General features: G+C 40.8%; 1 protein-coding gene across 4 annotated transcripts in view; it reads right to left on the bottom strand.

Annotated features, from left to right (window-relative positions):
- Positions 1–14,416, bottom strand: part of tcf4 (transcription factor 4) — a 302,082-nt gene that overhangs the window by 218,981 nt on the left and 68,685 nt on the right. For all 4 annotated transcript variants that reach the window (XM_028601084.1, XM_028601086.1, XM_028601085.1 and 1 more), the window contains 2 exons: positions 14,150–14,205; positions 12,523–12,601 (listed from right to left, as the gene is read on the bottom strand). In XM_028601084.1, the coding sequence (XP_028456885.1) occupies positions 12,523–12,601; positions 14,150–14,205 (135 nt within the window). The remainder of the gene's footprint in view (positions 1–12,522; positions 12,602–14,149; positions 14,206–14,416) is intronic.

Raw genomic sequence — 14,416 nt, 5'->3', positions numbered from 1 at the left:
TTTAACCATGCATCCAGCTAATTCAGCTCACGGTACTGTTTTGTGTGAACAGTCAACTTCCTTTAATATTGTGTGTCGCGTTTTCTTTTTGGGGGTGCAAATGTTCCACCAAAACAAGTTCCTGCAGAACCACTGCTGCGTCCGGAGCTTAGCGCCTCCCAAGACGATTGTGATTGGTTTTAAGAAATGCAAACAACCCAGAGAGTTTTTTTTTCTCCTATCCCAGAATGTATGTGTGGTATAGCCGGACCTTACTCCACAGCGCTGTGGAGACAAAGGTCTGGCAATGCGAGACTAGGGTTGGTTTAGGTACAGGAGCTTACACACTTTAACACTTGGGCCCTTGACGAATGCAAACCTGATAAAGCTACTTGTTGAATAACGTGCATACAGTATTTTAACTTTTTGTGTATTTATCATTTAGTACTGATCTCCGTTACTGTACGCGAACATCGTCTATAAACAATTTCTTGATGGAAGGATCGACGACGTTTCACTTCCGGGATGGTTCAGGTGCCGCCGGAGGTCCCTAATTTCGTCCGGATGTCCATCACCTTCCGCTTTCTTTGTGTTGGCATTCTAAACTCCGGTGGATTTCTGAGGACTATGGTTACCTGCTCCTCAGATCTCTGCAGGGTAAATCCAGACAGCTAGCTAGACTATCTGTCCAATCTGAATGTACGACTAAAACAACCTTTGAACGATCACACGTTCCACCAAAACTAGTTTCTTCCCAAGGCTATTTCGCCGAGGCAACCGTTGCTTAAATCTCACAAAACCACCTGCCTCGAGAATTAAAGACCCAAACGGTAAAGCCGTTCCTCAGCATCACCATATCCTTTATTGGCATTTTGAATAAGTAATATATTTAACTCTGACAGTTCTTCAAGGAACCTTAAAGGGCTCTTCACAAAATACTTCATGACGATTCCCCCTCCCTGACCAGGAACCCCGAAGTGCTCCCCGATGGACCGCTGCTTTCAGAGCGTATACGTGTTACACCTCCGCCCTCTCGCCTTGACGAGACCTATTATTACTATGTCAGATCTAATTACACAGACAATTTACGTGGGATACACAGCCCCTTCCAAACAATAACATAGGCTACTAAATACTCTGCAGCGGCTTACACTGTGCGTCCGTGTTAATGCAATGAAGTCAATGCAGCACTAATCAATGCATGACATCCACTCCAAATACTCTGAGAACGAGACGGCGGGGGTTCAATCAGCAAGGACAATGGAAACAAAATTGTTGGCGGAGAAGATGATGGATGTTATAAGAAAAAAAAACATTTAGTATTTTAGTTTATTGCACCTATTGACCTGGTTTTTTGTATTGTTGTATTTTTGGCTCTTAATTCACCTTGTAAGGACATCTTTATTTTTTTTAAATGGTATATTGGTTTAAGATGTTTTAGATTTCTGTATCAAAATGTATGTTGCTGATACATTTTTAAGAACTTGAACAGTGATAATTAACCCCCTGCACCCTCAGGTATTTTTGTCTGGTTTTATTTTCAAAAAAAAAGTTTGCAAAACATCAACCCACAGTCAATCTATAAACATTATTTTTTTCGGGACAAACTGGGCTATTAGAATATTTGTGCTGCAGTGAGGTCACTTGAATATAAAAAAAAAGATTGTGGGACCATAAAGACAAATACATTAATATAACGGAAATTGAATCTCACAGATATGTATTTATATCACACGCACAGCAATAAAAGCTAAGCCAATCTCCTGTCTAAAACAGTTCTCATATGTCTTGGGAGTCAAACAGTGAAAACATTAACATTATAACTTATACAGTTGACAAAATATCTACAATTTTTCCAAAAAAGTCCAGACGCTTTCGCCCTCATGACATTCACTTATGCCAATACTCAAAATAATAACATCATATCTATTGATATCAGACACACAGCAATGCTACACAAGCATTTGTGTTGTCTAAAACAGTTCTCCTATATATTTGGAGTCATCTATCTATAATCTATATAATGAACATTATAACTCATATAAAAGACAAACTATTTACATTTCTTCAACTTATGCCAAAACTCAAAACAGTAATGCCATTCTTCGCTGTAGAACGGTTTAGAACGGTTATAGACGATCTTTGGTCACATCTTACTAATCGGACTTCGGAGTGATCTCCTCTCACAATAAACAATCTTTATTGTCCCTCGGATGACGTATTGCCGGCCTTATATGGGCCTAACGTGTGACGGGCCTGCCGTCCATTGGTTTACAAGACAAAAACAAGCGTCTCCTATAGCATCATGGGAAAGCTTTTAGCTGGAAAAGACGGTAAGTCTCTAGCTCTAATGGCTGTAAAATTATTAAAATATGAATCGGAGATGCCGTTTTTTCGTCGTATACGACAAGCTCTGCGGATAGGGTTAATTAATCGATTCTCACAGCGTTTTCAGCTAGGGCTGAACGATTAATCCAACTCGAAACGGTATCGCAATGTAATTGAACGCAATTTTTAAATCGCTAATGCAACAATTCTTTTAACAATTGTACACAATCGACAGTAACCAAGCAGAGGGTTGGAAACCCCTAGCCCCGTGGGCTTCAGCACTGGCTTCCCCTCCGAAAAACGCTCCCATAGGTCGTTTGTTCCATGGACAGTATATAAACTGGACCAACAGATCCCGTGTCTCTGGACGGAGACCAGTGAAGGATATTAGAAGCACTTTTCCGGTGATAGCTGAGTGTTACTGCGCAGACTCCGACTGAGCTCGAAGACGTAGATGTGACGTGAGCAACGTGTCTGAAAGTTGTAAGTCTTCTGGTAGCTGTGCCAAGAGAAATCTCAATCATTCCCAATCTTGCAGATACGAAGAGCGTAGGTATATGTAAGGAGATAACATGGACACAGGCTAATTATTGGTAACTAAAATGCTAGTTAACATTAGTAACTGCCTGCGAGCTTCTCCTGTACTATGTAACAGCAAGGTAGTTTTTTTTTCTGTACTTTACGGAACAAACGGCATCACGTCACATTCATTCAAGGTCATAATCCAAAGTGAAGTAACGTCTGATTTTAACCCACATTTTTTGTGGCTAAAAAAAACCATACCACAACTTTAAGCAATTGAATAATTGTATACAGATTTGTTGGTAATGAAAACAAGTTGCTAGTGCTTACAACCCTAAAGATCATTTGTGTCACCACATTTCCGCACCTCTTTCCTTTCCTCTCCTTTCTTCCCCTCATCTCATCTTCATGTTTAAACATTCGGAGCACAGAGACCCCGAGCCAGCGGGGAGAGACAGGGGGTCGACCTCTGCGCCACACCCAGCTGAGGCGAGGGGCGGCTGGGGGGAGAGAGCGAGACAGGAGGGCCTGGTCTCCATGGATGAGAGATGGGCGGAGAGGAGTAGAGGGTGATGAAGAGACGGAGGGATGGAAACAAAACAAAAAGAGATGGAGGACAGGAAAAGGAGAAAAAGGACATGAGGGGAGAGGAGGACGTGTTGAAGGAGAGTAGCAACAGAAGGAGGAAGAGTGAGGAGAGGAAAAGATGTATGTCGAGTGAAGGGCTGCACGACATGATCCAATAACATTGTTGAATATCGCGATAACGATATTACTTGTGATGAATAAACATATATTAATGTGTACTCAGTTGTGCATTTGTGCTGCTTTCAGTATTCTGGCAAAATACAACAAATAGCTTGTTGTATTGAAAACAAATGAAAGGAAATCATTCTCTTTTAGTGAACAAATTGAATATAAAAGGCACTACTGACAAAAGAATGACAGTTACATTATAAAGGGAAGTTTTCTACTGATATTTTCTTTCAACTACCGCAAAAAGTGAGCGTCTTTCACGATATATCACAGCCTTTCGCGATGTGTAGTGTGCGCCAGTTGATATCGCCATGGCGATAAGAGAACGGCATAGTGTGCAGCCGTAGTTAATTGCATTCCAGGGGAGAAAATTGGAAAAAAAAAAGATGGGCAATGAAAGAGAGAATCAGATTCTTGAAAGAAACAACAAACTAAACAAAGACTGTGGATAGTGGAGACAGACGGAGGAAAAGAGAGAGAGAGAGAGAGAGAGAGAGAGAGAGAGAGAGAGAGAGAGACAGATATGTATTTCTATATAAAGTGTCCAGATGTGACCTCCTCAGAGGGGGTCCAGCCTCGTGGCTCAACACTCATTAATAAGGTCACACGGAGGGGAGACAGACGGCTGACTCACTACATTTCCACAAAAACAACGAGAGCAGGAGGAGGAGGAGGAGGGAGCCAAGATCATCAGCAGTGTACCGGTCCTTGATATACTGTAGGATTCAGTGGTGGAAGAAGTATTCAGACCCTTTAACCAAGTGAAAGTACTAATACCAAACTGTAAACATACTCGGTCACAAGTGAAAGTCCATCGTTGAAAATGCTCAAGTAAAAGTATGTAAGTAGCATTAGGGAAATGTACTTAAAGTTTTCAAAGTAAAAGGTACCCACACGCAGAAAAACCCGCACATTTTAGAAACTGGAAACGATCCAAACTGTTATGTGTTTAATGGTCTGATCATTTCGGCTGGACTTGTAGGCCGTAATATTGTTGGGTAGTTTTAGTTATAATAAAACATCTTTTATTATAAACTGCATGTGTTTTGTGTGCAAAAATCTTAATGTGTAAAGCAACTAGTAACTAAATCTGTCAGATGAATGCAGTGGAGTAAAAAGCACAATATTTCGCTCTGAAATGTAGCGGAGTAGAAGTAGAAAGTGGTGTGAAAAGAAAAGACCTCAAATTTGTACTTAAGTACTGTACTTGAGTAAATGTACTTAGTTAGTAGTAATTCCACTACTGAGTATGGCTGTGGTTTTACATTTGATAGAGCTAAGCTATACATTCCCCCTGCTTCCAGTCTTTGTGCTATGGGCCTTTGTCACAGCAGACATGTTGACTTGTCATAGTAGGAAGAGCACAGCGGAAATTGATAACGTTAGCGATGGCTCAATTCCATCAAGTGTCCCAGTAAGCTATTTCAGTGAATCAGCATGCCCAATACCAGGGCCTCTCCTAAGTGGAACGCAGCCATCAGTAATGGTTTGGAATACGGCTGTGTTTAGGCCTATAGGCAAGGCTAAGGGATGGTGAAACTCCATCTTTTGATCATGGCGTTGTGGCGAATATTACAAACTACTTATTGACGATCGTTCAAAAACTACGGTTACGATGCCAAAACTGCGACAAGTGTGCAGCACAGCCACTTTTCCTTTAGCATCCTCTGTGTTCTTTTTTTTTGGGGAAAAATTGAGTTTTTAAATAACAGGATGAAAGCAGTAGAAGCTGGTAGAATGAAGCTGCTGTGCATCAGAATCAGACTGAAGCAGATCGTTTATTTATAACAGAACAGAATGTGCTTACAAGCTGAAACCACTGAGCCTCTCATTTACTATGTAGGTGACAGTTAGGGGGGGGGGGGGGGGGGGTGCGGGGGTTTAGGGTGGTGCACCTGCTCTGCAAAGCAACTACACACAGGTAGATACACACACACACACACACTAACACAAAAACACACTTATACTGTATAACCACATATGCACACATGAAAGCTAGACTCATGTAATACCTCAACATTTACACACAAACTGTAACACACAAGAACACACAAGTCAAAGAGCACAAGTGCACTTATTCACATTCACATAAACAAACGACATAAGCACACACACACACACACACACACACACACACACAGATATACATGTATCCTCATAGCTATTCACATATAAGCATGAAAGCCAGCATCATACACAAACACACACACACACACACACACACACACACACACAAAAACAGACAAATGGATACAAACGCACGCACATTCACACAGGAACAAGCAAGCACACATCGACAACGCTATGCACAAGCACACACACACTGAATGCACAGATAGTAGATTAATCATTTAATCAATTAGTTGCCAGCTATTAAATGAAAAAACACAGCTATTGTATTAGTCAATTCATTGGTTTTAGTATTTTGTTATGAAAACATATTATTCATATTTTATTCCAGCTTCTTAAATGGGAACATATTCCAGTTTCTTCACTTCTATTTGATTTTAAACTCTAAGACGCTTTCAGTTGTCGACAAAACAAGAGACGACTATGAAAATGATCGTTAGTTGAAGTTCCATAAACATAAAAAATAACTCTCTCACACACACACACACACACACACACACACACAAAAGTAGAGACACAACAAATTACAAACACACAAGTAGAAACACCTACAAGTACAAGTGCAAATACATTCATTTACACAAAGACAAACACACACACATGCCCCTACATTTAACCACATAAAACCGCATTCATAAAGAAGCTTACATCACACACACTCAGATACTGACACAGTAACCTGCCAACTTGCACAACACACACACACACACACACACACACACACACACACACACACACACACACACACCACCGCAAACCCAGAAAAACCCACACACAGAAGCTGTCCTCACAAATTCACTCACAGACCCAATAATCGTTAAAATGCAAACGCACACATGGAAATGCACACAAAATCACACATTCAAGAATAAAACACAAGCATCCACACAACACACAACTGCACATGCAATTATAGAAACATATGTACGTAAGTGCAAGTCCACATTTACAAACATATACGCATAAAACACACACACATTTTCCGATTACTTTGTGTGTGTGTGTGTGTGTGTGTGTGTGTGTGTGTGTGTGTGTGTTTGTGCGTGTGTTTGTGCGTGCATGTGTGTGTGTCGGTAGATTAATCTAGCGGGGTCGCTGAGATGACACTAATCCCTTCGCTGATTATCTAGAGCATAACATCACTCTAATCTGATGGTGGGGTGGGGGGGGGGGTTAAGAAAGACAGACAAGGTTAGAGAGGGGGAGAGCGGGAAAGAGAGAGAGAGGCTGCGTTCACACTCCACAAGTTCAGGTTGGGTTCATTTAACTCCGTAGAAATATGATGAATACCAAGTCTCAAAGCTGGGACTAACCTGAACTAACTGCTCCCCCCCCCAAACCCCTCAGATGTTACGTCAGCTCACATTGTCTGGCTCCGCTTGGATTTCGGTGATCCCTCACCAGAACTTTGCAATAAACGCTTTGAAAGACTTGTGAGTGACTTGCTTCCTGGTAACGACTTAAGTCACATACTCTCGTGACGCACCAACTCTGGGACTATAGCATAATGATGCTGATCGAAGCTGCTCGTTCTAAACCTGAGACATGTCCGCTGTTGTGATGCTAACATTTCTGTTTTATTTTGATTTAACCTTTATTTAACCAGGCAGGCCGTTTAGAACAGGCTCTCATTCGCAACGGCGACCTGGCCAAGAAAAGCACAGGCGTGCAGGACAACGTGCAGTTCAATACCGTACCAGAATACAGAATACAATAGGCTACATAAAGTGCAGATTAAGTAGGCATCACAAACCCGGCGCGGTGGATATGCGAAAGTGATAGGGTAATAACACAATACACATGAAAAGACAGTATCACCTGTAATGGGAAAATTACATCTAAGCACAATTCCTTATATTTGTATGTTTAATTCGTACTTTACTTCTCTCACAAATGCTGAAAGAGTTTATCTCATTTCCCACATGCAGATTTTGATTCTAACTTTGTGAGACACCCAGTCTGGAACATTATGTGAGCACTGTTAGCCTGAACCGATAAAGGTACAAGGTCACCCTAAAACTATCTCTAGTTTTCCCATGCCAGTTAAGATGTAACAGGGGGGGTTTGAAAGTCATACAGGGAGGAGGAGGTGAGATGACTCCAAGATGTCTCTTGTATTTCTCTGATTGTCTTCACGTGTATCAGATTGCCTGTCAAAATTGTAGCGTCATACTAAGCCAAGTGCGTGTGTGTTGTCACTCTGAAGATGCATAAAAGCCTTGTGTTTCTGGTCACTCATTTGAGAAACTGATTCCACGCTGGGCTGCGGCCTTTTGTGAAATCATGTTGCTCCTATTTGCAAATATATAAAATCTATAATATACAATCTAATATATATACGTTTTTAATAAAATACAAAAACCCAACTTGGTTCTAGTCTCAGACTGTCTTATTTGTTTCAATTTACTAAACTCTGAAAACTCTTCCCTCTGCTGCAAAGGAAACTTCCACTACACACCGCTGAGTATGTATTAAAGAGTCAAAATACAGTTAGTGCAAAGTGTGGTATGGAAAGTGATGTGTTACAGTAATAACACGAAATTGTGGTCTAGTTAGAGATGTAGATCGGTTAAAACGTAACATATATGAATAGACAGTCCGTATGCTGAAATGTAGAGAAGAGTCAATATACAGTGCAGTTAGTGTGGGTTGTGGTCTAGTTAGTGATGTAGATCAGTCATAACTCAGTCAACATGAGAAGACGGTCTGTATGAATGCTGAATGTAGTAAAGAGTCAATATACAGTTAGTGCAAATAGTGGTCTAGGTAGGGATGTAGATCAGTAATAACACAATATATATGCATAGACAGTATCACCGCTGAGATGTATTAAAGAGTCAAAATACAGTTAGTGCAAAGTGTGGTATAGAAAGTGATGTGGAACAGTAATAACACGATATACATGAATTGACAGACATCCTTGGGCTAAATGTAAAAGAGGACAAAGAAGATGATTTATGGCCCTGGAATTATGGGATAAATGACTTACACATTTCTCTAACCCCAATCGTAGCCCTTAAAGGAATATGTCACCGTTTGTTGGAATAGGGCTTATCACGGTCTCCCCTAGGTGTAGATAGGTCGGCCAACGCATTTTTTGTGCATGCATCGTTTTAGTCCGGTGCAAAAGTGAATGGAATCCTATATTGCCGGTTACCGTGTTGTGAGTAAAAGTGAGCCAACAAAAGACAAAAAAAAAATGCGTTGGCCCCCCTATCTACAGCCAGGGTAGACCGTGATAAGCCCTATTTCAACAGACGGTGGCGTATTCCTTTAATCACTACGGCTGGGTTAAAATAATCGACTCTCCAACGAACTCATTTGAGTGATCGGATATCGAATAATAAAATCCCGAAATCGATCTTTTAATATGTACTTTAAACAAGTGTTTTGGGGGTGAATTCTTTATGTTTGTTTCTGTTTTACTCAAGACAATGCTTCAAGAACGATTCATTAACAGAAGTCATTGTTTGGCAAATGTTTGTCAGCCATGTTAACGTTTGATAGGGTCAGGGTTGTCGAGTCTGTGCGTCAAGTGAACGCTTGATGAATATTATCTCCTCACCCATTTGTCGGGTCAACATTTGTGGTAAGAAGTAAGGCCGGTGTGTCGCTCTCCGCCACTTCAAACACCCCATCAGTGACGGCGACGAAAGCTCGGTGGTTTCAGTTTTGATGCTAAAATGCTACATTTTCTATCGGGCCATGCAAAAAAGAGAGAAAAAGCCAACAGCAATAAAAGACAATCTGATTTATAAAAGATTCCGAACAGCCACAGGTAGAAAGTGAAGAGGATGTGTGTGTGTGTGTGTGTGTGTGTGTGTGTGTGTGTGTGTGTGGAAGGGGGGGGTTCCATATCCCTGGCTGTCTCTGTCTGTTAGTGTTATCATTATCAAAGTAAATTGCGGCTCCCGTGTGCCAGATGAAGAATACAATATTTCCATTTCTGAGTCTGCGTTGCCTCTTCCCTCTATGTAGCTCCATGCCGTGATCACAACACTGTCACAACACATCACACACACAATGGATCATTCTAGCAAAGGCCCATAACTCTTAAGTTTTGCAGATATTTTGTTTTGTTTTATTTTATTTTATATATATATATATATATATATATATATATATATATATATATATATATATATACACACACACACACACAATATATTCTAGGGCTGTCCTCGACTAAAGAAATTCTTAGTCGACAAACACTTATAGGATTTTGTCAACTAATCGATTAGTTGATTTAATTGACAGAGCTGTGAGCTTTGAGAGGTGGTTAAGACTAGAAAAGCACAATATAAATGTAGTTAATTAACCATCTGTAAAACTGAGTTTCTCCACAATTAATCCTGCAAAAGCACCACTTTAAATCTTGTGTTTACCATAAATGTGCTCAGAAGTTTATTAGAAATAAGTATTAAGCATGAATAAGCATAAAAAATGACTAATCGACTAAAGAAATCTTAGTCGACTAAGACCAAAACGACCGATTAGTCGACTAATGGACTAAGAGCTGAAAGCCCTAATATATTCTTATTGTTTGCATTAACAACTAACTGGTGAATCACAAGAATTAGCACTATATGATAGTAAAAAAAAGATGTCATATCTTTCTGTTTTATTTTGGTTTGCTTTTTTTCAGCTGATTTAAGTAACAAAGGATACTTTGAGAATCTCAATTCGCAACTTTTTCCTCTAAAACTTTGCTTTGGCGATACAACCAAATATTTTCGGACTGGGGCTGTTTTTGTAGTTCAGTCTAGAACCCTTGGTTCCAAAAAAGGGAAACCTGCTCCAGCGTGACAAAAAAACAGTGTGCTTCCAACTTTGCGGCAAAAGTTTAGGCAAAAACAAAAGCCAGAGGTTGCTTTACCATTTCAACGGGAGTCCTGACCTCAAAGCCCGTCCAACACCTTTTGGGACGAACTGGCACGCCGACTGTGAGCCAGACGTCGTCGCCCAACATCAGTGGGCCACCTCACTAATGAAGCTCAGCGGGAGCTCGTTCAGGAAGACTACTATGCGTCACATGTCTCTCTCTCTCTCTCCCAACCTAGTCAGCTGCATTGTCAGATTTGGCCACAATCTCCGTGAGCTATCGCGTCGTTGCATTCAAACTTTGAATCCCTCTACTCGCTGCTGCTGTCAGTTGTCATTTCAGACAAAATGCGATGTGACCCTCCTCCACCCCCATTCACCTCCGGTTCTCATCATTAGCAGCACCCAGGGTTCCTCCTTCGGAAGCCCCGCTTCACATCACATCCATCCAGATCTTCAGGCTTCCTTTATCCCTTCATCACCTTAGTCTACATCCATGACGTTCCACTTCCCGGATTGCTCTCGTTCTGACGGAAAATTTCCACCTCTTTTCATTGATTGATGATGATTTCCGAGGACTGTGGTTAGCTCCTCCTCAGATCTCGGCAGGGTAAATCCAGACAGCTAGCTAGACTATCTGTCCGATCTGAGTTTTCTGTTGCACGACTAAAACAACGTTTGAACGTACAAATCTGTCACCAACACAAGTTCCTCCCTGAGGCTATTTTGCAGCGGCACCGTGGCTCTGCTCGGCGCTTAGCTCCGCCCAAGACGATCGGGATTGGTTTAAAGAAATGCCGATAAACCAGAGCACGTTTTTTTCTCCCGTTCCAGAATGCTGTGTGGACTAGCAAGACCGTCCTTCGCGGCGCTGGGGAGGAAGGCCTGGCAAAGCAAGGCTATATCACCTCCACCAGAGTCTAGACCATCGGGTGGATATTCCTATATATCCACTGCCTCTATGCCCCTTCGTAATTTAACATTACGATGGAGTCTAATTGCTATGGACTCTAACACATCAACATATATTATGCACCGTGTTCATTAAACTTATTTTCACTCTTAAATGAAGTCTCTCCTGATCGAAATGACGACAATTCCCTGTAGCCAGGTTCTTAAATCTGGTGGAAAGCCTTCCCTGAAGAGGGAAGGGCACATAATTATGCCCATGGTTATGAAACGACACGTTCAACAATCACATATAGCCGTTAAGGTGTCCACAAATCTTTCTTTAGGTGTCCATACTGTTGGTAATTACACTTGATTTATAAGTATAGTCCCACTGCTAGGATGGGTTTCCTTTATAAAACACACATCTGAAATACCACACAACCCCAAAACATGTGTAAACACTCTTGTGTTAACTCTTTGTGGCTTCCGCATGAAAGTCTTAACATCTAATGTTCCACAAGAGAAAGAGTGAATAAAAACCAATAAATGAGAGAAAGAGCGGGAGAAAGAAAGAGGGCAGGTAGAGTCACATCGCTGAGAGCTGACATCTTCCATATTTGATGCATCCAATCAAAGGTAATTAAGCTGTGTGTGTGTGTGTGTGTGTGTGTGTGTGTGTGTGAGAGAGTGAGTGAGAGAGAGAGACAGAGAGAGAGGCAGATTATCTGTGTCAGTGGCCATTTGCTCACAACTGGCGCCACATCGGAGAGAGCCAGAGGCAGAGAGCATCATGGGTAAATGAGCACACACTGCCTCGAGTTTTTTTCAAACAGGGAAAGAGAGAAATTGCATGCCAGATGACCTGTCTCCTCCTGTGTACGATAGGGTTTCACTAATTCTATGCGTACGCGCGCACACGCACGCACAGACACACAGACACACACACACACACACACACACACCGTCAGATCGAAACCCAACAAAGCAGTGAATGCAAAGTTGATGGAAAAAGAGCGTTGTAATATAATACAACACACACACACACACACACACACACACACACACACAGACACACACACTCAGTCTGTGGTGTACCTGTTAGCCTGCTGGAGTTGGCGTACGAAGGTGAGAGGCTGTCGTGTGACGCCATGTACTGAGACCCATCTGCATAACTCTGGAAAGAGATAAACAACAATGAGGAATGTAACGATGCATCGTGAATTGGTTAAAAACCAATTTAAATGTGTAAAGATTACAACCATACCTAACAATCATTACATGTCTTTATTATATGTAGTTGTCATTCCTGTTTGCAGCAAAAGCAGTTATGGTAGTAAACAATTCAACGGAAGAGGCAACAGTATATCACTAGTAGTACTATCTGTAGTCATAGTAGTACTAGAAGTAGTAGTCATAATACAGCTGCACAGAGCACACTCACAGTTTGACATTTTGGGAACTATGCTTATTTGCTTTGTTGCGAATAGATGAGAATATTGACACCACCCTCATATCTGTGCACTACATATGAAGCTAGAGCCAGCAGCTTAGCTTAGCATATACAGTGCTCAGCATAAATGAATACACCCATACTAAAGTTGACTAAAAAGAGGAATAAAAAAATAGGAAAAATTCAACCTTTAAGGACACCAATTTTCTTTGTGAATGAATAATGTATCGTAAATTAATAAATGTTCTTCCTTAAAATACAGAGGGCATGAGTCAGTACACTCCTATGTTAAATTCCCATAGAGGCAGGCAGATTTTTATTTCATGGGGTACTTTCCATAAGATCATCTCTCAATGCAAATCAAACCAGCTATTAGGCTTACGGACATAAAACCATGCCAATCTGTAGGTATGGTGAAGGGTATGTGATGATGGGGGGCTATTTTAATTCCAAAGGCCAATGGAACTTTTATCAGGATATATAGAATCCTGGATCCATGAAATAACAGGCCTTTAAAAATAAAAATCTGCCTGCCTCTATGGGAATGTAATATAGGGGTGTGTATACTTATGCCCCCTGTATTTTAAGGAAGAACATTTATTTATTTACTATACATTAGTCATTCACAAAGAAAATTGGTGTCCTTAAAGATTGGATTTTTCCTAATTTTTTTAATTAAGGTATTAAGATCAATTTCCAAAAGATGATAAAAATCTGCCTGCCTCTATGGTTCTCGATGCCCATTTGAACAGCAACCCGGGACTCTTGTTGTATGTCAACTCCCTCTCTCTTTTTTTGCATTTCCTTTCAGTTCGCCACTATACACTTTCAATAAAAGGCAAGAATGTCCAAAACATAATCCTAAAAAAATAAATAAAAATACTGCTGGCAGGTCTTTGTTCTCATGTAAGTAGACACCTCAAACAAACAGTACATCCCTGCTGAGTCATCGGCACATTGGATAGTTTTCTGATATGAAAAAAGCCAATTGCTGGTTGTAAACACAACACAGATGTAGCCTATTAGAGATGGATTTAAATCTGACTGCTCAATTTTCTAACCAGATGTTGAAGAAATGTAAATGCATCAATCTCTGCAACATGCACATGTAATCGCCTCTCCTCCAAAGTCTCCTCATAAGTCTAAGTAACAGAACGTTAATTATGGTAGTGATAGTCCCAGGAGCAGTAGAAGTTCTAATGGCCGGCAATAATTTGTATATATATGAGCATTTAAAAACGTATCAATAGCAGTTTAGTTGTTGGTAGTTACCTTGGAAGAACGACTTCCACTCGCCCATGACCCTGCACTCGTTCTCTCCTCCATATCTGTAAGAAGAGAAAAACAGAGATTTAGATGGGACAGGAAACAAGACGCAACATTGCAGTAGAGTTTAGGAAACAATAACTTAGAGTTGATCATCTAGCATGATCTTTTCAAAAATACATTTTGGGGGAAATAAGGCCCGGAAAAATCCAATCCTTTCACGTAATGCTTTTAAAGTTTACACTTTAAAAATGAATCAAATTGCAGACAACA

The sequence above is a fragment of the Perca flavescens genome, chromosome 16, assembly GCF_004354835.1.
Source record: "Perca flavescens isolate YP-PL-M2 chromosome 16, PFLA_1.0, whole genome shotgun sequence".
Taxonomy (NCBI): domain Eukaryota; kingdom Metazoa; phylum Chordata; class Actinopteri; order Perciformes; family Percidae; genus Perca; species Perca flavescens.
Note: the sequence above shows the minus strand (reverse complement) of the source record. Positions and strands in the feature narration are given on the sequence as shown.